The sequence below is a fragment of the Pecten maximus genome, chromosome 13, assembly GCF_902652985.1.
Source record: "Pecten maximus chromosome 13, xPecMax1.1, whole genome shotgun sequence".
In the NCBI taxonomy this organism is placed as follows: Eukaryota; Metazoa; Mollusca; class Bivalvia; order Pectinida; family Pectinidae; genus Pecten; species Pecten maximus.
The window spans coordinates 31,144,060-31,169,267 of NC_047027.1; the positions used below are offsets into that span (position 1 = coordinate 31,144,060).

The following is a 25,208-nucleotide window of genomic DNA, read 5'->3' on the forward strand; positions in this document are numbered from 1 at the left end:
ACCCTTGATGCCAGGCAATGTAGATATAATTATGGGGTTGGGATCTCTACGATTTCAAATAAATAAAAAAAAACAACGAAATTAAGTCCCATTGGTTGAGAAATATCCCGGGGCCTATTTCTTACATCAGGGTTGTGTTCATGCCTTGCTGCCTGGCGATGTTTTGTATGGTTATGGGTTGGGGATCTTAACCGTTTCAAATATGTAACCAAGAACCCATCGGTACGTTCCTAGATGTGGGGGAAGCCCTAGGGGCCTTTTTACAACATGGCTGTGTTGATATCTGGGTCAGACGCACCATTTGTAATTTTTTTTAAATCCCCACCACTTCAAATTAGATTAAATTTCGATCAGTAATTAATAAGACGTTTTTGTAAAATGATCAACGGACGGACGGATGGACGACGGACGACACAATAAGCTCGCCTTGGTCCTTATATTCCTCACACCATTTCCCGGGAACTAGACATTATTAGGGATGGACAAACACTTGCGAATATTCTCGCAAATCTCAATAAGTATTTTCAGACTTCTTTATAGAACAGACGAGATAGAGGTCGCTTCCTTGGCCTTTTGACATGTTTAATGACACCCGAATGGTCGGTGATTTGTACATATCCATGGAAGAGTCACTAGTCACCGCTGGGTAGACAGGTAGACACAGAGATTGGTCAACGGAAATACCGGAGCTCTAATCGTATGTAGCCCCGCCCACTCCGATCCACACCCTTCATTAAACAATCATTATAAACACCGAGATTCAAATTAATTTATAGAGGGGGCCATCAGCATAATTACGACGAGAGTAGATCTAGTAAATGGGGCCCATCGCAGGGAATTTATAATGTCCATTATTACGAAAATACAGCTAAATTGAACTTTTTGTTCAAAATATACACAAGAATTAGAACATTTACATCATATTTATTATTCGTTTTCAGTATATTTTCATCTATTTCGTGGTATCACATGGGTGGATCCATGATGACACGAGCCCCTGTTATATACATGTTGATACGAGTCCCTGTTATATACATTGGAACACGAGTCCCTGTTATATCTATGTTGACCCGAGCCCCTGTTATATCCATGGAGACACCAGTCCCTATTATATCCATGGAGACACCAGCCCCTGTTACATTGTATATCCATGGGGACACGGCCCTGCTATATCCGTAGGGACACCAGCCCCTGTTATATCCATGGGGACACCAGCCCTGTTATATCCATGGGGACACGGCCCTGTTATATCCGTAGGGACACCAGCCCCTGTTATATCCATGGAGACACCAACCCTGTTATATCCATGGGGACACGAGTCCCTGTTATATCCATGGGGACACCAGCCCCTGTTATATCCATGGAGACACCAGCCCTGTTATATCCATGGAGACACCAGCCCCTGTTATATCCATGGAGACACCAGCCCCTGTTATATCCATAGGGACACGAGCCCCCTGTTATATCCATGACCTCTTAAGTTGTTACCAATATGGAGAATGACAATTGAATTAGTATAGTGCCCCTTCTGGCGCCTCCCTGTGTCTCGCTGCGTTGGTCATCACAGATGAAGTCTATTTAAGATAGAAGTACCTGTATATATATTGCAGTCGTAAGTGACCAAGCACTTTCACCCGTGTTTCACCTGTTCAACACCTCGTTTCAATAAGACGCAGAGATGTTGTTTTTGATCCTATTCACTTCATTCCAAGTACAAACTGGAGGTAAGAATTCTTTTACTTTGTCTTATTTTTTATCATCTCGATTTTCTATTTATGTTCTTTTAATCTTTGATTTGATATTTGTCTCATTTTTATCTAAATATCATTTTTCTCTAATCATATTTTTTCTTAATCTACTCCAGTCATCTTATTTAAATCCTTCAATATGATATGTACAACTAGTGGTGAAATACCTAGATCCCCTCTACCTTCCTCTGTACAACTAGTGGTGAAATATCTAGACCCCCTCTACCTTCCTCTGTACAACTAGTGGTGAAATATCTAGATCCCCTCTACCTTCCTCTGTACAACTAGTGGTGAAATACCTAGATCCCCTCTACCTTGCTCTGTACAACTAGTGGTGAAATATCTAGATCCCCTCTACCTTCCTCTGTACAACTAGTGGTGAAATACCTAGATCCCCTCTACCTTCCTCTGTACAACTAGTGGTGAAATATCTAGATCTCCTCTACCTTCCTCTGTACAACTAGTGGTGAAATACCTGGATCCCCTCTACCTTGCTCTGTACAACTAGTGGTGAAATACCTAGATCTCCTCTACCTTCCTCTGTACAACTAGTGGTGAAATATCTAGATCCCTCTACCTTCCTCTGTACAACTAGTGGTGAAATACCTAGATCCCCTCTACCTTCCTGTGTACAACTAGTGGTGAAATATCTAGATCCCCTCCTCTACCTTCCTCTGTACAACTAGTTGTGAAATATCTAGATCCCTCTACCTTCCTCTGTACAACTAGTGGTGAAATACCTAGATCCTCTCTACCTTCCTCTGTACAACTAGCGGTGAAATACCTAGACCCCCTCGACCTTCCTCTGTACAACTAGTGGTGAAATATCTAGATCCCCTCTACCTTCCTCTGTACAACTAGTGGTGAAATACATAGATCCCCTCTACCTTCCTCTGTACAACTAGTGGTGAAATACCTAGATCCCCGCTACCTTCCTCTGTACAACTAGTGGTGAAATACCTAGACCCCCTCTACCTTCCTCTGTACAACTAGTGGTGAAATACCTAGATCCCCTCTACCTTCCTCTGTACAACTAGTGGTGAAATACCTAGATCTCCTCTACCTTCCTCTGTACAACTAGTGGTGAAATATCTAGACCCCCTCTACCTTCCTCTGTACAACTAGTGGTGAAATACCTAGATCCCCTCTACCTTCCTCTGTACAACTAGTGGTGAAATATCTAGATCTCCTCTACCTTCCTCTGTACAACTAGTCGTGAAATACATAGATCCCCTCTACCTTCCTCTGTACAACTAGTGGTGAAATACCTAGATCCCCTCTACCTTCCTGTGTACAACTAGTGGTGAAATATCTAGATCCCCTCTACCTTCCTCTGTACAACTAGTGGTGAAATACCTAGATCCCCTCTACCTTCCTCTGTACAACTAGTGGTGAAATACCTAGATCCCCTCTACCTTCCTCTGTGCAACTATTGGTGAACTATCTAGATCTCCTCTACCTTCCTCTGTACAACTAGTGGTGAAATACCTGGATCCCCTCTACCTTGCTCTGTACAACTAGTGGTGAAATACCTAGATCTCCTCTACCTTCCTCTGTACAACTAGTGGTGAAATATCTAGATCCCCTCTACCTTCCTCTGTACAACTAGTGGTGAAATACCTAGATCTCCTCTACCTTCCTCTGTACAACTAGTTGTGAAATACCTAGACCCCCTCTACCTTCCTCTGTACAACTAGTGGTGAAATATCTAGATCCCCTCTACCTTCCTCTGTACAACTAGTTGTGAAATACCTAGATCCCCGCTACCTTCCTCTGTACAACTAGTGGTGAAATAATTAGATCCCTCTACCTTCCTCTGTACAACTAGTGGTGAAATATCTAGATCCCCTCTACCCTTCCTCTGTACAACTAGTTGTGAAATATCTAGATCCCTCTACCTTCCTCTGTACAACTAGTTGTGAAATACCTAGATCTCGTCTACCTTCCTCTGTACAACTAATGGTGAAATACCTAGACCCCCTCTACCTTCCTCTGTACAACTAGTGGTGAAATATCTAGATCTCCTCTACCTTCCTCTGTACAACTAGTGGTGAAATATCTAGATCCCCTCTACCCTTCCTCTGTACAACTAGTGGTGAAATATCTAGATCTCCTCTACCTTCCCCTGTACAACTAGTTGTGAAATATCTAGATCCCTCTACCTTCCTCTGTACAACTAGTGGTGAAATACCTGGATCCCCTCTACCTTGCACTGTACAACTAGTGGTGAAATACCTAGATCTCCTCTACCTTCCTCTGTACAACTAGTGGTGAAATATCTAGATCCCCTCTACCTTCCTCTGTACAACTAGTGGTGAAATACCTAGATCCCCTCTACCTTCCTCTGTACAACTAGTGGTGAAATACCTAGATCCCTCTACCTTCCTCTGTACAACTAGTGGTGAAATACCTAGATCCCCTCTACCTTCCTCTGTACAACTAGTGGTGAAATATCTAGATCCCCTCTACCCTTCCTCTGTACAACTAGTGGTGAAATACCTAGATCCCCTCTACCTTCCTCTGTACAACTAGTGGTGAAATACCTAGATCCCCTCTACCTTCCTCTGTACAACTAGTGGTGAAATATCTAGATCCCCTCTACCCTTCCTCTGTACAACTAGTGGTGAAATACCTAGATCCCCTCTACCTTCCTCTGTACAACTAGTGGTGAAATACCTAGATCTCCTCTACCTTCCTCTGTACAACTAGTGGTGAAATATCTAGATCCCCTCTACCCTTCCTCTGTACAACTAGTGGTGAAATACATAGATCCCCTCTACCTTCCTCTGTACAACTAGTGGTGAAATACCTAGATCCCTCTACCTTTCCTCTGTACAACTAGCGGTGAAATACCTAGATCCCCTCTACCTTCCTCTGTACAACTAGTGGTGAAATACCTAGATCCCCTCTACCTTTCCTCTGTACAACTAGTGGTGAAATATCTAGATCCCTCTACCTTCCTCTGTACAACTAGTGGTGAAATACCTAGATCCCTCTACCTTCCTCTGTACAACTAGTGGTGAAATACCTAGATCCCTCTACCTTCCTCTGTACAACTAGTGGTGAAATACCTAGATCCCTCTACCTTCCTCTGTACAACTAGTGGTGAAATACCTAGATCCTCTCTACCTTGCTCTGTACAACTAGTGGTGAAATACCTAGATCCCTTCTACCTTGCTCTGTACAACTAGTGGTGAAATACCTAGATCTCCTCTACCTTCCTCTGTACAACTAGTGGTGAAATACCTAGATCCCTCTACCTTCCTCTGTACAACTAGTGGTGAAATACCTAGATCCCTCTACCTTCCTCCTTTTCACAAAACAGTGTTATACATCATCTGGACTATATATAGCCTTTTAGTGTTAGGTTTGATTGGCACACGAATTGTTATTTCGAGTTGAATAAATATGTTTAAAGACGAAGAGAACATCACCGAGCTGTGAGAATGATTTTATTTCTGATTGACTCTTCAAACAATCAACGGAACCGTCAGGAAATTATATCACCGAGCGTCGAACATATCGAACTTAATAAGAACAAATACAGAACAAATAGAGTCTATTCCAATGAATTATGATGTCGTCCATAAACCTTGTCCTCATCAATCTGTGTCGACGTCTGTGACTAGTTATAGGTCCAATAGCTCAGTCGGTTAAGAACGCCGGACACGTAAACTCAAGATGAAAATCCCAGATGCGTCGTTCGATGCAGATCCATCCCTCGTGTAGGTTTGTGTTTCCCGAGAAGCCGAGAACGGGTTGGTCTGTGTTGTTTTGGTTGTGTCCTTAGGCTAATCACTTCACCCTAATTGTTCTGGATGGTATGCGACGGGCCTCCCGTATTAAGTTGTTCCGAGAAGTAGTCACCAACTACTACAAAGAGGCCTCGCCTCACCATGCAAGCAAGCAAACAGCTGCTAGTTGACATCTGCCTCAGAAATTGTACATGTCAACACAATGTATGGAAAGCATGTAGGTTACTATCTAGCGATGGAAAACTAACAGTAGAGAAATCAGTACGCTAGATCAAGGTCAGCGTGTGGTGACCTTGATCTCCGACCTCCTGACTCACACGACCGGTACAGCTGTTGGTGTCATTTTTGTACTGTAAATGTTAATACCTGAACTTTTCATGTTCTGACGTCCTCCCACGCCTCAAGTATACGCTGTACTAATTGTATCTGTGATTCACGTATACCTGGAACCACATCATCGGAATGAGAATAGGATTGCCCTAAACAATGACAAGATCACAGACTTGTTATTCAGAGTGTTGCTGGTGTGCATGACTGTATCATTTCACAAGAAGTTTTCAATTACGTTCCCTAAGAATATCCTGAATTTTAAACAAGTGATTAAAATATTGGGGCTAAATGGGTGTCTCACTACAAAATCGGGGGTAAATGAGTGTCTCACTACAAAATCGGGGGTAAATGAGTGTCTCACTACAAAATCGGGGGTAAATGGGTTTCTCACTACAAAATCGGGGGTAAATGAGTGTCTCACTACAAAATCGGGGGTAAATGAGTGTCTCACTACAAAATCGGGGGTAAATGAGTGTCTTACTAAAATATCGGGGGTAAATGGGTGTCTCACTACAAAATCGGGGGTAAATGGGTTTCTCACTACAAAATCGGGGGTAAATGGGTGTCTCACTACAAAATCGGGGGTAAATGGGTTTCTCACTACAAAATCGGGGGTAAATGGGTGTCTCACTACAAAATCGGGGGTAAATGGGTTTCTCACTATAAATTTGGTGGGTTTGTGAATGGTGTTTTACGGGATCGATAGAATCGTAGGACTTGGCGGGATAATTCTATGGAATAAAAACATGACCTGCTCCCATTAGTTACCTCTTTTCAACCCGATCTCCGTAGATACCTCTCACAGTCCGATCTCCGTGGATACCTCTCATCAGCCTGTTCTCCGTAGATACCTCTCATCAACCCGATCTCCGTAGATCTTATCAACCCGATCTCCGTAGATACCTCTCATCAACCCGATCTCCGTAGATACCTCTCATCAACCCGATCTCCGTAGATACCTCTCATCAACCCGATCTCCGTAGATACCTCTCATCAGCCCGATCTCCGTAGATACCTCTCACAGCCCGATCTCCGTAGATACCTCTCATCAGCCCGATCTCCGTAGATATCTCTTATCAACCCGATCTCCGTAGATACCTCTCATCAACCCGATCTCCGTAGATACCTCTCATCAACCCGATCTCCGTAGATACCTCTCATCAACCCGATCTCCGTAGATACCTCTCATCAACCCGATCTCCGTAGATACCTCTCATCAGCCCGATCTCCGTAGATACCTCTCACAGCCCGATCTCCGTAGATACCTCTCATCAGCCCGATCTCCGTAGATATCTCTCATCACCCGATCTCCGTAGATATATCTCATCAACCCGATCTCCATATATACCTCTCACAGCCTGATCTCTGTAGATACCTCTCATCAGGCCGATCTCCGTAGATACCTCTCATCAGCCCGATCTCCGTAGATATCTCTCATCAACCCGATCTCCATAGATACCTCTCATTAACCCGATCTCCGTAGATACCTCTCATTAACCCGATCTCCGTAGATATCTCTCATCAACCCGATCTCCGTAGATACCTCTCATCAACCTTGTCTCCCTGGTCAACGTCTGGATAAACGTTACGCATCGTAAGTCAGACATGACATCGAAAAGGGAAAGCGACTTAAAAAAAGATTTAGTTGATTTCGAACAAAAATGATTTTTTTTATCTGGAAATGAAATCATGCCGATCTCCGAAGATACCTCTCGTCAACCCGATCTCCGTAGATACCTCTCATCAACCCGATCTCCGTAGATACCTCTCATCAACCCGATCTCCGTAGATACCTCTCATCAACCCGATCTCCGTAGATACCTCTCATCAGCCTCATCTCCGTAGATACCTCTCATCAGCTTGATCTCCGTAGGTACCTCTCATCAGCCCGATCTCCGAGGATACCTCTCATTAACCCGATCTCCGTAGATATCTCTCATCAGCCTGATCTCTGTAGATACCTCTCATCAGCCCGATCTCCGTAGATACCTATCATCAACCCTATCTCCGTAGATACCTTTCATCAACCCGATCTCCGTAGATACCTCTCATCAACCCGATCTCCGTAGATACCTCTCATCAACCCGATCTCCGTAGATACCTCTCATTAACCCGATCTCCGTAGATACCTCTCATTAACCCGATCTCCGTAGATACCTCTCATCAGCCCGATCTCCGTAGGTACCTCTCATCAACCCGATCTCCGTAGATACCTCTCATCAACCCGATCTCCGTAGATACCTCTCACAGCCCGATCTCCGTAGATACCTCTCATCAGCCCGATCTCCGTAGGTACCTCTCATCAACTCGATCTCCGTAGATACCTCTCATCAACCCGATCTCCGTAGATACCTCTCATCAACCCGATCCCCATAGATACCTCTCACAGCCCGATCTCCGTAGGTACCTCTCATCAACCCGATCTCCGTAGATACCTCTCATCAGCCCGATCTCCGTAGATATCTCTCATCAGCCTGATCTCCGTAGATATCTCTCATCAACCCGATCTCCGTAGATACCTCTCATCAGCCCGATCTCCGTAGATACCTCTCATCAACCCGATCTCCGTAGATATCTTTCATTAACCCGATCTCCGTAGATACCTCTCATCAACCTTGTCTCCCTGGTCAACGTCTGGATAAACGTTACGCATCGTAAGTCAGACATGACATCGAAAAGGGAAAGCGACTTAAAAAAAGATTTAGTTGATTACGAACAAAACTGATTTTTTTTCTGGAAATGAAATCATGCACGTATTAACTTGATAACGCCGGCCAGTGACCGAAGTAGCCCACAGAATGTTTAATTTGATGGCGGTTATAAAATGCTGGACATCGTAAACAATCCCAACTTGTTGACAGACTAGATTTTATGGTTGTTTGTGTATCAATAACTATTTATTAGGAACTCTTTAGTAGGAATTTTATGTGTGACGCAAATAAAAGATCTGCTTGCTTCATGCAACACGTTTGGACATGTAGTTTGGTAATTATCGTTCTTCTTCCTTTAAGAGATTGGATTACTGTATCCGGATTAAGTGGGCGAGGTGGGAGGACTGGAGATTGATATATCATAAGAGTTCCCGAACAAGTATTTAGGATAGCGATGGTTTCTCCCGTGTCCTAGAATCGGCCTTGGTACCGGTTGGTGATCCTATAGTTGGTGACCAGTTTGACCTTGGTACCGGTTGGTGACCAGTTTGACCTGGGTACCGGTTGGGGACCAGTTTGACCTTGGTACCGGTTGGTGACCAGTTTGACATTGGTACCGGTCGGTATCGTAAGTGATCCTATAATTGGTGACCAGTTTGACCTTGGTACCGGTTGGTGACCAGTTTGACCTTGGTACCGGTTGGTGACCAGTTTGACCTTGGTACCGGTTGGTGACCAGTTTGACCTTGGTACCGGTTGGTGACCAGTTTGACCTTGGTACCGGTCGGTGACCAGTTTGACATTGGTACCGGTCGGTATCGTAAGTGATCCTATAATTGGTGACCAGTTTGACCTTGGTACCGGTTGGTGACCAGTTTGACCTTGGTACCGGTTGGTGACCAGATTGACCTTGGTACCGGTTGGTGACCAGTTTGACCTTGGTACCGGTCGGTATCGTCAGTGATCCTATAGTTGGTGACCAGTTTGGCCTTCCTTCGTTATGCTAGGAGTTACCGCTACGTTTTAGCTTGCGTTGTCGCTTCATCAATCTATTTTTTAGATACAAATCTTTAAGGCTTCAATAAAGTTTTGGTACAATTGTATATTACAACGATATTACATGGTATTGTTGCAACGTTGTCTCTCTCGGTATTTTGTTTGATAGTGTCACGTGGTGAACCGCTTGGTGTCTTAGTTTATTTAATATATTCAGTGTATCAATTATATATTATAAACTCGACAGACGGTGGCCCGACATAGCTCTATGCTTAGAGCGGCCGTCTAGAGCTTCGAGTCCCGCTCTTGTCATTGCCTCCACTAAAAAATATACCCAGTTATATGAGTTTTTAAAGATGTGTGTTGGGGATGAAACATATTTGAAAAAAGGGAGGAAGTGTGGTAGGATTTAACGATAAATAGTTTACACAGTGATACGTGGTCTTCCAGCGTTACGCTAGGGGTATAATCCTTTAGCTCAGTCGGTAAATGATGTCACAACTTGTGTAATGTACAGGTGATAGTGATGTCACAACTTGTGTAATGTACAGGTGAGAATGATGTCACCAGTTGTGTAATGTACAGGTGAGAATGATGTCACAACTTGTGTAATGTACAGGTGAGAATGATGTCACAAGTTGTACAATGTACAGGTGAGAATGATGTCACAAGTTGTGCAATGTACAGGTGAGAATGATGTCACAACTTGTGTAATGTACAGGTGATAGTGATGTCACAACTTGTGTAATGTACAGGTGAGAATGATGTCACAACTTGTGTAATGTACAGGTGATAGTGATGTCACAACGTGTGTAATGTACAGGTGAAAATGATGTCACAACTTGTGTAATGTACAGGTGAGAATGATGTCACAACTTGTGTAATGTACAGGTGAGAATGATGTCACAACTTGTGTAATGTACAGGTGAGAATGATGTCACAACTTGTGTAATGTACAGGTGACAGTGATGTCACAACTTGTGTAATGTACAGGTGAGAATGATGTCACAACGTGTGTAATGTACAGGTGATAGTGATGTCACAACTTGTGTAATGTACAGGTGAGAATGATGTCACAACTTGTGTAATGTACAGGTGAGAATGATGTCACAATTTGTGTAATGTACAGGTGAGAATGATGTCACAATTTGTGTAATGTACAGGTTAGAATGATGTCACAAGTTGTGTAATGTACATGTGACAGTGATGTCACAACTTGTGTAATGTACAGGTGACAGTGATGTCACAACTTGTGTAATGTACAGGTGAGAATGATGTCACAACTTGTGTAATGTACAGGTGATAGTGATGTCACAACTTGTGTAATGTACAGGTGAGAATGATGTCACAACTTGTGTAATGTACAGGTGAGAATGATGTCACAATTTGTGTAATGTACAGGTTAGAATGATGTCACAATTTGTGTAATGTACAGGTGAGAATGATGTCACAAGTTGTGCAATGTACAGGTGATAGTGATGTCACAAGTTGTGCAATGTACAGGTGAGAATGATGTCACAACTTGTGTAATGTACAGGTTAGAGGTGATTTTGTGTAATGTACAGGTTACAGGTGATTTTGTGTAATATAAATGTTAGAGGTGATTTTGTGTAATGTACAAGTTACAGGTGATTTTGTGTAATATACAAGTTACAGGTGATTTTGTGTAATATACAAGTTACAGGTGATTTTGTGTAATATAAATGTTACAGGTGATTTTGTGTAATATACAAGTTACAGGTGATTTTGTGTAATATAAAAGTTACAGGTGATTTTGTGTAATATAAAAGTTACAGGTGATTTTGTGTACAGGACATTACTTACACGTATTTAGCCATTGCATGTCATACGAGAACAAAATTAAATGGTGGCAACCATTTTGTAGTGCCATTTTCAATTCATGATGTTAAGTAAATTCATATCTGACTGACCAGGCCAATTACAATCACTCCAAGGTATGTTACACTAGTGTCTAAAATAAAGGTATTACATGCGCGAATTCTCTGAATAACGGTGATTATATTATTTATTTATCTACATTGTATTTATTTTTGAGATTATAGCAAACATATTTTCATTTAGAATGAACTGTTTTCTCAAGACAGAGTTCTCTCTCAGTGTAGTTCAGAGTCACGCAGTCAGTTTCGGGGTATCAAGGCGTTCTGTTGAAGTCGTTCATAACTACACATACAGAATCCATTCTCCTAATACGTACATTAATGGCGTAGTGCTGCTTCACTGAAATGAAGCCCTCGGAGCAGCGTTAATACGCGGAGGTGACTGATGAGATGTTTTCTCGATCACGTGACGCGTAGTAATTTAACAGGGATAACACAATACCAAAGTATTAAGTAAATGTAGCGATGATAAGCTGGAGACATATTTTGATAATACTGTTTACAGATATATTGAGATTGAAGTTTTATGAGTTTAATCAATGTTCTGTTGTTAGATGTAAAAGTGGTAGGCTATAACCGAGATCCTTGCGCGTCGTCACCTGAATATTTATGGGGTGTCCAGCCCGGATGTGTAACCCGCGTTTTCACCCTCACAACCTTTACCATAAACTTGCTTTCTTTCAGTTAAATCTGAAACTTCCTTTTACAATAATTGTGCAACAAACTTATCATATACATTGATCACTTTAGTCGTCTCGGATCATGGCGTTTGAATGACAAAGAATTCCGGTAACAGGGCCCTCTCTTGACAGAAAGTCTCAGAAACAGATGGATTTAGTTACATTGTGTACCATTCTAATTAAAATTTGTAGATTTTGTAGATTTGTAATTTCCACTCCTCTACCATATTCTACCATACACTGCAATACAAGATCTAACGATGCCCCGTAGGAGGTCATCTCAGCATGACCTTTGACCTCAGCCAATCAACGCGCCGCTTATGAACACGAAGATATATTGTTTAATTGTTTTCTGTTCTTCTTTCAATGTAACGTCCAGATGATTAGCAATATTTTCATTACCGTGGCCATTAACATTATGCAGTTATGTTTATGAAATTTTGCGTACATGAATTTCAAATCAAGCGCTGAATATCGAGTCGTAAATACTAAGGAGACGCAACCGAAGGCTCGTATAAGATTCTTTGTCGTTGGTTGATTAATGACGTCATTGACCAGTTTTCATTGGCTTATATTTGAATTGCAGTGTATCGTAGAGTGTTGTAGAGGAGTGGAAATTACAAGTCTAATTTTAATTAGATTGATTGTGTACATACATTGTAATATATTACACAATTCTTTATACTTTAAGAAATCAATGAATATATTGTTGTTGGTTTTTTTTCGCAAACGTTTTGGGGCTCCTTCCTAGAAACCTATCATTATTGAGAAGAGGCCGTTACAAAGGAAATTTTGATAGCTGTCTTCTAACCTCGACAGAATGCATACATTGTAATTCCGGATTTTCTAGGAGGCTCGGAATGTGGGCTCATTATTGTGACATTGAAACATATGACATCAAAGTAAAATATAATTCCCTTCAAGCAATTTCCCTTCCTTTTGTAGTGTTTACACAGACGGTGTCTCTGTCAGCACCAGACAGTTTTGAAATCGGAGCTGACCTTTCCCTGCGGTGTGAAATCACGGATGGGACGGGATTATCCGATATTAACAGCATCCAGGTATGGAGATATCCGATATTAACGATCTGGTATGGAGATATCCTATATTAACGATCAGGTATGGAGATATCCTATATCAACAACAATCAGGTATGGAGATATCCTATATTAACGACTAGGTATGGAGATATCCTATATTAACGATCAGGTATGGAGATATCCTATATTAACGATCAGGTATGGAGATATCCTATATTAACGATCAGGTATGGAGATATCCTATATTAACGATCAGGTATGGAGATATCCTATATTAACAATCAGGTATGGAGATATCCTATATTAACGATCAGGTATGGAGATATCCTATATTAACGATCAGGTATGGAGATATCCTATATTAACGATCAGGTATGGAGATATCCTATATTAACGATCAGGTATGGAGATATCCTATATTAACGATCAGGTATGGAGATATCCTATATTAACGATCAGGTATGGAGATATCCTATATTAACGATCAGGTATGGAGATATCCTATATTAACGATCAGGTATGGAGATATCCTATATTAACGATCAGGTATGGAGATATCCTATATTAACGATCAGGTATGGAGATATCCTATATTAACGATCAGGTATGGAGATATCCTATATTAACGATCAGGTATGGAGATATCCTATATTAACGATCAGGTATGGAGATATCCTATATTAACGATCAGGTATGGAGATATCCTATATTAACGATCAGGTATGGAGATATCCTATATTAACGATCAGGTATGGAGATATCCTATATTAACGATCTGGTATGGAGATATCCTATATTAACGATCAGGTATGGAGATATCCTATATTAACGATCAGGTATGGAGATATCCTATATTAACGATCAGGTATGGAGATATCCTATATTAACGATCAGGTATGGAGATATCCTATATTACCAATCAGGTATGGAGATATCCTATATTAACGATCAGGTATGGAGATATCCGATATTAACGATCAGGTATGGAGATATCCTATATTAACGATCAGGTATGGAGATATCCTATATTAACGATCAGGTATGGAGATATCCGATATTAACGATCAGGTATGGAGATATCCTATATTAACGATCAGGTATGGAGATATCCTATATTAACGATCAGGTATGGAGATATCCTATATTAACGATCAGGTATGGAGATATCCTATATTAACGATCAGGTATGGAGATATCCTATATTAACGATCAGGTATGGAGATATCCTATATTAACGATCAGGTATGGAGATATCCTATATTAACGATCAGGTATGGAGATATCCTATATTAACGATCAGGTATGGAGATATCCTATATAACGATCAGGTATGGAGATATCCTATATTAACGATCAGGTATGGAGATATCCTATATTAACGATCAGGTATGGAGATATCCTATATTAACGATCAGGTATGGAGATATCCTATATTAACGATCAGGTATGGAGATATCCTATATTAACGATCAGGTATGGAGATATCCTATATTAACGATCAGGTATGGAGATATCCTATATTAACGATCAGGTATGGAGATATCCTATATTAACGATCAGGTATGGAGATATCCTATATTAACGATCAGGTATGGAGATATCCTATATTAACGATCAGGTATGGAGATATCCTATATTAACGATCAGGTATGGAGATATCCTATATTAACGATCAGGTATGGAGATATCCTATATTAAGGACAATCAGGTATGGAGATATCCTATATTAACGACCAGGTATGGAGATATCCTATATTAACGATCAGGTATGGAGATATCCTATATTAACGATCAGGTATGGAGATATCCTATATTAACGACCAGGTATGGAGATATCCTATATCAACAACAATCAGGTATGGAGATATCCTATATTAACAAACGATCAGGTATGGAGATATCCTATATTAACGATCAGGTATGGAGATATTCTATATTAACAATCAGGTATGGAGATATCCTATATTAACGATCAGGTATGGAGATATTCTATATTAACAATCAGGTATGGAGATATCCTATATTAACGATCAGGTATGGAGATATTCTATATTAACAATCAGGTATGGAGATATCCTATATTAACGATCAGGTATGGAGATATCCTATATTGACGATCAGGTATGGAGATATCCTATATTAACGATCAGGTACGGAGATATCCTATATTAACGATCAGGTATGGAGATATCCTATATTAACGATCAGGTATGGAGATATCCTATATTAACGATCAGGTATGGAGATATCCTATATTAACGATCAGGTATGGAGATATCCTATATTAACGATCAGGTATGGAGATATCCTATATTAACGATCTGGTATGGAGATATCCTATATTAACAATCAGGTATGGAGATATCCTATATTAACCATCAGGTATGGAGATATCCTATATTAACGATCATGTATGGAGATATCCGATCAGGTACGGAGATATCCTATATTAACGATCAGGTATGGAGATATCCTATATTAACGATCAGGTATGGAGATATCCTATATTAACGATCAGGTATGGAGATATCCTATATTACCAAATCAGGTATGGAGATATCCTATATTAACGATCAGGTATGGAGATATCCTATATTAACCATCAGGTATGGAGATATCCTATATTAACGATCAGGTATGGAGATATCCTATATTAACAATCTGGTATGGAGATATCCTATATTAACGATCAGGTATGGAGATATCCTATATTAACCATCAGGTATGGAGATATCCTATATTAACGATCAGGTATGGAGATATCCTATATTAACGACTAGGTATGGAGATATCCTATATTAACGACTAGGTATGGAGATATCCTATATTAACGATCAGGTATGGAGATATCCTATATTAACGACCAGGTATGGAGATATCCTATATTGACGATCAGGTATGGAGATATCCTATATTAACGACCAGGTGTGGAGATATCCTATATTGACGATCAGGTATGGAGATATCCTATATTAACGATCAGGTATGGAGATATCCTATATTAACGATCAGGTACGGAGATATCCTATATTAACGATCAGGTATGGAGATATCCTATATTAACGATCAGGTATGGAGATATCCTATATTAACGATCAGGTATGGAGATATCCTATATCAACGAACAGGTATGGAGATATCCTATATCAACGATCAGGTGTGGAGATATTCTATATTAACGATCAGGTATGGAGATATCCTATATCAACGATCAGGTATGGAGATATCCTATATTAACTATCTGGTACGGATATATCCTATATTAACGATCAGGTATGGAGATATCCTATATTAACGATCAGGTATGGAGATATCCTATATTAACGATCAGGTATGGAGATATCCGATCAGGTACGGAGATATCCTATATTAACGATCTGGTATGGAGATATCCTATATTAACTATCAGGTATGGAGATATCCTATATTAACTATCAGGTATGGAGATATCCTATATTAACGATCAGGTATGGAGATATCCAATATTAACCATCAGGTATGGAGATATCCTATATTAACGATCAGGTATGGAGATATCCTATATTAACGATCAGGTATGGAGATATCCTATATTAACGATCAGGTATGGAGATATCCTATATTAACATATCAGGTATGGAGATATCCTATATTAACGATCAGGTATGGAGATATCCTATATTACCAATCAGGTATGGAGATATCCTATATTACCAATCAGGTATGGAGATATCCTATATTAACATATCAGGTATGGAGATATCCTATATTAACGATCAGGTATGGAGATATCCTATATTAACGATCAGGTATGGAGATATCCTATATTGACGATCATGTATGGAGATATCCTATATTAACGATCAGGTATGGAGATATCCTATATTAACGATCAGGTATGGAGATATCCTATATTAACCATCAGGTATGGAGATATCCTATATTAACGATCAGGTATGGAGATATCCTATATTAACGACCAGGTATGGAGATATCCTATATTAACCATCAGGTATGGAGATATCCTATATTAACGATCAGGTATGGAGATATCCTATATTAACGACCAGGTATGGAGATATCCTATATTAACGATCAGGTATGGAGATATCCTATATTAACGATCAGGTATGGAGATATCCTATATTAACGATCAGGTATGGAGATATCCTATATTAACGACCAGGTATGGAGATATCCTATATTAACTATCAGGTATGGAGATATCCTATATTAACGATCAGGTATGGAGATATCCTATATCAACGATCAGGTATGGAGATATCCTATATTAACGATCAGGTATGGAGATATCCTGTATTAACGACAATCAGGTATGGATATATCCTATATTAACGACCAGGTATGGAGATATCCTATATTAACGATCAGGTATGGAGATATCCTATATTAACGACCAGGTATGGAGATATCCTATATTAACGATCAGGTATGGAGATATCCTATATTGACGATCAGGTATGGAGATATCCTATATTAACGATCAGGTATGGAGATATCCTATATTAACGATCAGGTATGGAGATATCCTATATTAACGACAATCAGGTATGGAGATATCCTATATTAACGATCAGGTATGGAGATATCCTATATTGACGATCAGGTACGGAGATATCCGATATCGACGATCAGGTATGGAGATATCCTATATCGACGATCAGGTATGGAGATATCCTATATTAACGATCAGGTATGGAGATATCCTATATCAACAACAAACAGGTATTGATATGTGTAAATTAATATGTTGATATATTTGTTTATTTGTACAGTTTTACAGATATGCGAGCGTGGGTTCAGAGGAAACGAAAATCGTCTCCGTAGACTACAACCGAACGATTGATGGTAGTGTGGTTCAGTGGCAGGACGCTACGTTAGAATCACGTGGTACAGCTGCCGGTTACCTTGACAGCGTGATGTCCGCCAGTCTCGAACTCAACCTCACCCGGACCGAGTGTAACGACAGTTCCACCTATCGCTGTACAGCCTATGTTTTAACGTCAGGGGGCGTAGATGTTTTAAACGACGACAAAAGCATTGGTGCCATAGGTAATGATTCCACTACACAACAAATACAACAGAGGGGTTACATAACACAATAAACCTACAGCTATGTGATCAAAACATAGTGCACCTCATATTAAAGATATGTATGGTTGTCGCGCCATATACAAACAATCTAAGTATGTGTGACATTACGAACTCGTCGACGCGACATTATTGTTATGTTGCTGTGACGTCATTTATGATTAAATGAAAAGGCACCAAAATCGTGTCAAACCTGGGATGAGATAAAGAATAGGGGATTATCTAATCCCTGGACAGGTGTATCGACCGATATACTTTTTCTCTTACCCTGGACAGGTGTATGGACCGATATTCTTTTTCTCTTACCCTGGGCAGGTTTATCGACCGATATTCCTTTTCTCTTACCCTGGAGAGGTGTATCGACCGATATTCCTTTTCTCTTACTCTGGACAGGTGTATGGACCGATATTCCTTTTCTCTTACTCTGGACAGGTGTATGGACCGATATACTTTTTCTCTTACCCTGGACAGGTGTATGGACCGATATTCTATTTCTCTTACCATGGACAGGTGTATGGACCGATATTCTTTTTCTCTTACCATGGACAGGTGTATGGACCGATATTATTTTTCTCTTACCCTGGACAGGTGTATGGACCGATATTCTTTTTCTCTTACCATGGACAGGTGTATGGACCGATATTATTTTTCTCTTACCATGGACAGGTGTATGGACCGATATTATTTTTCTCTTACCATGGACAAGTGTATGGACCGATATTCTATTTCTCTTACCTGGACAGGTGTATCGACCGATATTATTTTTCTCTTACCCTGGACAGGTGTATGGACCGATATTCTTTTTCTCTTACCATGGACAGGTGTATGGACAGAACCTTAGGTTGGAGATTTCTCTATTACACCCTTAAAGTAGGAGAAAGTTATATTCCAGTTATAGCTGTCACACAAGCGGATGACCAACATTCAAACTAATAACATAAACATGTGCTGTATCCGGAATCTGCACATGGCAAAATATCGTCGTCTTCAACAGAAGAAGCAACGTAAATAATGTCCTTCTCTGTCTTTTTCTCCTTTTAGCCTCTCCTACTGAGATGAATGATGTAACAGCCACGGCAATAACAGGAACAATAAGTGAAAGCGGGGTTGTGACCAATGAAACCATCTTAAATATCACCTGCAGTGGTTCTGTGGGTAGTCCTGCAGGAAACATCCGGTGGTGCTGGAAACAAGAGGGTACCACATACCAGGAAGTTACGTCAGGGGTTACAGAATATGCTGCCATGGCAACCGGAAACTGTCAACTCGAGAGATCATCCACTCTCGAGTATAACGTGACCGACGCTGATACCATGACAACGTTCCTGTGTGAAGTTAACGGCACCTATGCATGTGGTGGCGCCACCTACAAAAGTGAATTCTCTATAACAACAGGTAAACATTACATTGGTCGGAATTTGTGTTACTTATGTTATCGAGAGACCATGTTGCCTCCGTCTCAAAACGTATTTTAGGATTTGTCCAACCTTTCATGTTATTGTCTTGTGGGAAGTCAATTTATAGGAGCCAACATATTTATACAATAATGAACACTTTTTTTTTTATTATTTCAAAACATTTCATTAACAATACATATATAATACATACAAATGTTTATACATGCAAATACAGTATTGTCAGAAGAATCAGATCAAACTAAGCCTGTATTAGTCTTCTCTAGAAAACCTTCAGGTTAGACCTGGCAGAAAGGGGTTATGGAAAGCATTTAATCTTGCACATTATAATAGGCTATGCGAACTATTGTGAAGGCTCCTCACCCAGTATCCATTTTTTTATTATCACGCTACACGTTACTACATTTTAGAACAAGCGTCGCCTGATGATGGAGGCGCCAGTGGAGCTAACAGTCTCGGTGAGTCTCTTAGTTGCGATATAAACTCTATTTACACGACTAGTATTATGGTTTTTTTGTTGTTGTTTTTTTTGGAAATTTTTTATTTTCTTCCATACATATGCATACATGTAGCAATACATAATATTGGTGTATATTTAATTGCAACAATTGCACTTTTTCATACGCTTGATAAAAATTCGCTTATCAATACATGAAGTATACCTCAGATGCAGTTTCGTCACAATACATTAAATCGTGCAATCGTATAAAATGAATGTGTTCATCACGATTTCATATTATCTCATTGTGTAATGTGGCTGACTAGTATTATGTTACTTCTGACTAAAAATTCTAAAATTGGAACATGCTAAGATTTAAAATATGGAGTATAACGGATTATTTTCTTTGATAGTCGAGCTGCTAGTTGAAAAAATACGAGTTGCGAGTCAAAATAATAAGTCTGCGATTAGCGGACTCTTAAGGCACACTCAAACTTTCTAACGGTTAAATCATTATTCCAGGAGGTCAATGGGCGTCTGTCGTTTTGTTGATGGCTGTGAGTGTTTCCTGGATATTCTAATGATTGTAAGTATCCTCGTGAATGTAGCCATTACTACCTGTCGAACACGAACCACGTCTTTTATATTTTGCTGGAATAATTACATAACGTGGAACTTCTCGCCTTTATCACCAGGAACATTTGTGATAAAAATGCAAAATGTTAAAACTGACTCTGGCTTCTTCCCATTCAATTTTATTTGTAATATTGTTTGTTATATATTGTAATTTTGTAATTGAAGAGACAATTGGTAAAAACAGTAGGTTTCTTAGACGTTACAATAAGTATTTTGTATAGTTTCACATTTTAAAATATCATTAAGATAAGTTCCGGATGTCATGCTCTTATCACTATTTCTGTTCATGTAGTTTGAACAATTATTCAAATAATACCTTTTGTCGTAACTAAGTTAATTGTCCATTAAGTTACATAAGAGAATTGCCATTCTACTCCTCCTGGTCAGTTTGATTCTGACCTGCTAATTTGACATGTATAGTTAAGTGACACAGGTCTCTGGAATGTCTCAGAATTTACCCGTGTGTTAACTTAGATACAGATCCTTTGTACTGGTCTGGACTATGTACGGAAACACTTGGGACTTATCGTGGATATTCCATAATAACCCGCCGTACAAGTTAGCAAGTTATCTAACATCCAATTTCAAAGTTTACAAAGTAAGGTGACACATATAGGTGACACATACAGGTGACACATACAGGTGACACATACAGGTGACACATATAGGTGACACATACAGGTGACACATATAGGTGACACATACAGGTGACACATACAGGTGACACATACAGGTGACACATACAGGTGACACATATAGGTGACACATACAGGTGACACATATAGGTGACACATACAGGTGACACATACAGGTGACACATACAGGTGACACATATAGATGACACATACAGGTGACACATATAGATGACATATATAGGTGACACATACAGGTGACACATACAGGTGACACATATAGGTGACACATACAGGTGACACATATAGGTGGCACATACAGGTGACACATATAGGTGACACATACAGGTGACACATACAGGTGACACATATAGGTGACACATACAGGTGACACATATAGGTGACACATACAGGTGACACATATATGTGACACATATATGACACATATAGGTGACACATACAGGTGACACATAGATGACACATATAGGTGACACATACAGGTGACACATACAGGTGACACATACAGGTGACATATATAGGTGACACATACAGGTGACATATCACATATAGGTGACACATACAGGTGACACATATAGGTGACACATACAGGTGACACATAGATGACACATATAGGTGACACATACAGGTGACACATACAGGTGACATATCACATATAGGTGACACATACAGGTGACATATCACATATAGGTGACACATACAGGTGACACATATAGGTGACACATACAGGTGACACATAGATGACACATATAGGTGACACATACAGGTGACACATAGATGACACATATAGGTGACACATACAGGTGACATATATAGGTGACACATACAGGTGACACATACAGGTGACACATATAGGTGACACATACAGGTGACACATACAGGTGACACATATAGATGACATATATAGGTGACACATACAGGTGACACATAGATGACACATATAGGTGACACATACAGGTGACACATACAGGTGACACATACAGGTGACATATATAGGTGACACATACAGGTGACATATATAGGTGACACATATAGATGACATATAGATGACACATATAGGTGACACATACAGGTGACATATATAGGTGACACATACAGGTGACACATTCAGGTGACACATATAGGTGACACATACAGGTGACACATATAGGTGACACATACAGGTGACACATATAGGTGACACATACAGGTGACACATGTAGGTGACACATATAGGTGATACATACAGGTGACATATATAGGTGACACATACAGGTGACACATATAGATGACATATATAGGTGACACATACAGGTGACATATATAGGTGACACATACAGGTGACATATATAGGTGACACATACAGGTGACATATATAGGTGACACATACAGGTGACACATACAGGTGACACATACAGGTGACACATATAGGTGACACATACAGGTGACACATATAGGTGACACATATAGGTGACACATACAGGTGACATATATAGGTGACACATACAGGTGACACATACAGGTGACACATACAGGTGACATATATAGGTGACACATACAGGTGACACATACAGGTGACACATACAGGTGACACATATATGTGACACATAGATGACACATATAGGTGACACATACAGGTGACACATATAGGTGACACATATAGGTGACACATACAGGTGACACATACAGGTGACACATATAGGTGACACATATAGGTGACACATACAGGTGACATATATAGGTGACACATACAGGTGACACATACAGGTGACATATATAGGTGACACATACAGGTGACACATACAGGTGACACATACAGGTGACACATATATGTGACACATAGATGACACATATAGGTGACACATACAGGTGACACATATAGGTGACACATATAGGTGACACATACAGGTGACACATATATGTGACACATAGATGACACATATAGGTGACACATACAGGTGACACATAGATGACACATATAGGTGACACATACAGGTGACATATATAGGTGACGCATACAGGTGACATATATAGGTGATACATACAGGTGACATATATAGGTGACATATATAGGTGACACATACAGGTGACACATACAGGTGACATATATAAGTGACACATACAGGTGAGGATAACACAGATAAGAACCAAAACCATATGTACGCCATTCTGTTGTTTTGATTGTTTTTAGTATGGTTGAGTAGTAGCGACAGTACTGTGTTATAATAAAGTGTCAATGAGATTACATATATATCTAATACCAGTTTTTGTATTCCAGAACATCCAAGGAAGATAAGATGGTGGCTGTAAAAACCTGATATACAGTTGAAATGACTCAATGACGGTTGTTTACGAATACGTCTTATTCACCAGAACTGCAGTGATAGAGGCTTGGTTCCCGGGCACATGGACCTTGCTTTTAGTCTGTTGATATTTATTTCAACCCGTCGCCAACAAGTTCGACATGACTATATTTGAACATTAAAGTGAACTATGTCTAATATGTACATTGTAATAACATGCGTATGAGTTATATACCAGTCAGCATGATTATTTCGTATGCTGTTCACTGGAAGACATTATCTGATTCACTATATCCTACACGAAAATAATACTAATCTTAATGATTTATTAATCTGGCTTATTGTGTATGACATATCATATCCCCACAGTACAACCTCACAGATACCGGACACATCCCCACAGTACAACCTCACAGATACCGGACACATCCCCACAGTACAACCACACAGATACCGGACATATCATATCCCCACAGTACAACCTCACAGATACCGGACATATCCCCACAGTACAACCACACAGATACCGGACACATCCCCACAGTACAACCTCACAGATACCGGACACATCCCCACAGTACAACCACACAGATACCGGACACATCCCCACAGTACAACCTCACAGATACCGGACACATCCCCACAGTACAACCTCACAGATACCGTTATAATGATAATGTTATATAATTAAAAAGAAACTCGCCATATCTAGGGAATGTATTTTAAAAAAAATATATATAGCTGATATCTTTTAGGTGGAATGCGGGAGAAAAAATAGTGTAACGTGTCAGGCAGGGAGTTCTAAAACACATATAATCCAATATCCAACAGTTCTATGTCCATGTTCCAAGTTTCTACATTATATTGCAACAATCATTGCATAGTCGGAACAACACTTAGAGAATCACATAGCTCACAGTCAGCAGCTAAATTAGCCCGAGTTTTCTCTGGCCCTGTCACCATGTCTGGTGTAGGGCCAGAGCGCACTACTATATGAAAACGTGGAATTATCCGACACCGTTTGGTGTCGCTAAGAATTTGATGCAAAAACAATAAAATCGGGTGTGACATAACACCTACCTTACATATATAGATAAATGAGATGTTTATGTACCCCAAAACACCCATTTAGTCTCATCTAGGTGTTTTATTCCGTCCGTATAGACCCTCACTTTACAGTAGTCAAAATTTCATACTTGACTCGACGCCATATTGCTAACTATGTAGGTCGCGGTCCGCCTAATTACCCTAATCTGTGCGCGATGGAGCGAAAAGAAAAAAAATACAACATTTATTTTTATATATTTTACCGCTTATAATTTATAAATAATGAATTTTTGAATTTAATATAACAGGTTTTGGGGAATAATCAACTTAGTTTTCATAATTTAAACTTTGTAAGAAGAAAAACACAATAAATGATATGTGGTCTTTTCGGTCCATTGCGTTCCAATTTGGGTGGTTAGTGGTACTGTCACTTACAAAATGGCGGGTCAACAGTATGAACTTTTGACTAGCGTAAAGCGAGGGCCTGTACGGACGAAATAAAACACCAAGATGAGACTAAATGGGTGTTTTGGGGTACATAAACATCTCA

General features: G+C 39.9%; 1 protein-coding gene across 1 annotated transcript; it reads left to right on the plus strand.

Annotated features, from left to right (window-relative positions):
• The first annotated feature begins 1,598 nt into the window (after nucleotides 1-1,598).
• Nucleotides 1,599-23,943, plus strand: LOC117340218. Its single transcript, XM_033901967.1, has 7 exons — nucleotides 1,599-1,724; nucleotides 13,004-13,119; nucleotides 17,874-18,150; nucleotides 19,231-19,584; nucleotides 20,015-20,062; nucleotides 20,566-20,629; nucleotides 23,587-23,943. The coding sequence occupies exons 1-6, from the start codon at nucleotides 1,679-1,681 to the stop codon at nucleotides 20,622-20,624; spliced, it is 900 nt and encodes a 299-aa protein (XP_033757858.1). The 5' UTR covers nucleotides 1,599-1,678; the 3' UTR covers nucleotides 20,625-20,629; nucleotides 23,587-23,943.
• The last annotated feature ends 1,265 nt before the right edge of the window (nucleotides 23,944-25,208 follow it).

Excerpts from the sequence above, each read along its gene's own strand:
- LOC117340218 (XM_033901967.1), top strand. The coding sequence starts at position 1,679 with ATGTTGTTTTTGATCCTATTCACTTCATTCCAAGTACAAACTGGAG. Across the intron at positions 1,725-13,003 it reads ATTCCAAGTACAAACTGGAG|TGTTTACACAGACGGTGTCT; the intron begins GTAAGAATTCTT and ends TTCCTTTTGTAG. Across the intron at positions 20,063-20,565 it reads CAGTGGAGCTAACAGTCTCG|GAGGTCAATGGGCGTCTGTC; the intron begins GTGAGTCTCTTA and ends TCATTATTCCAG.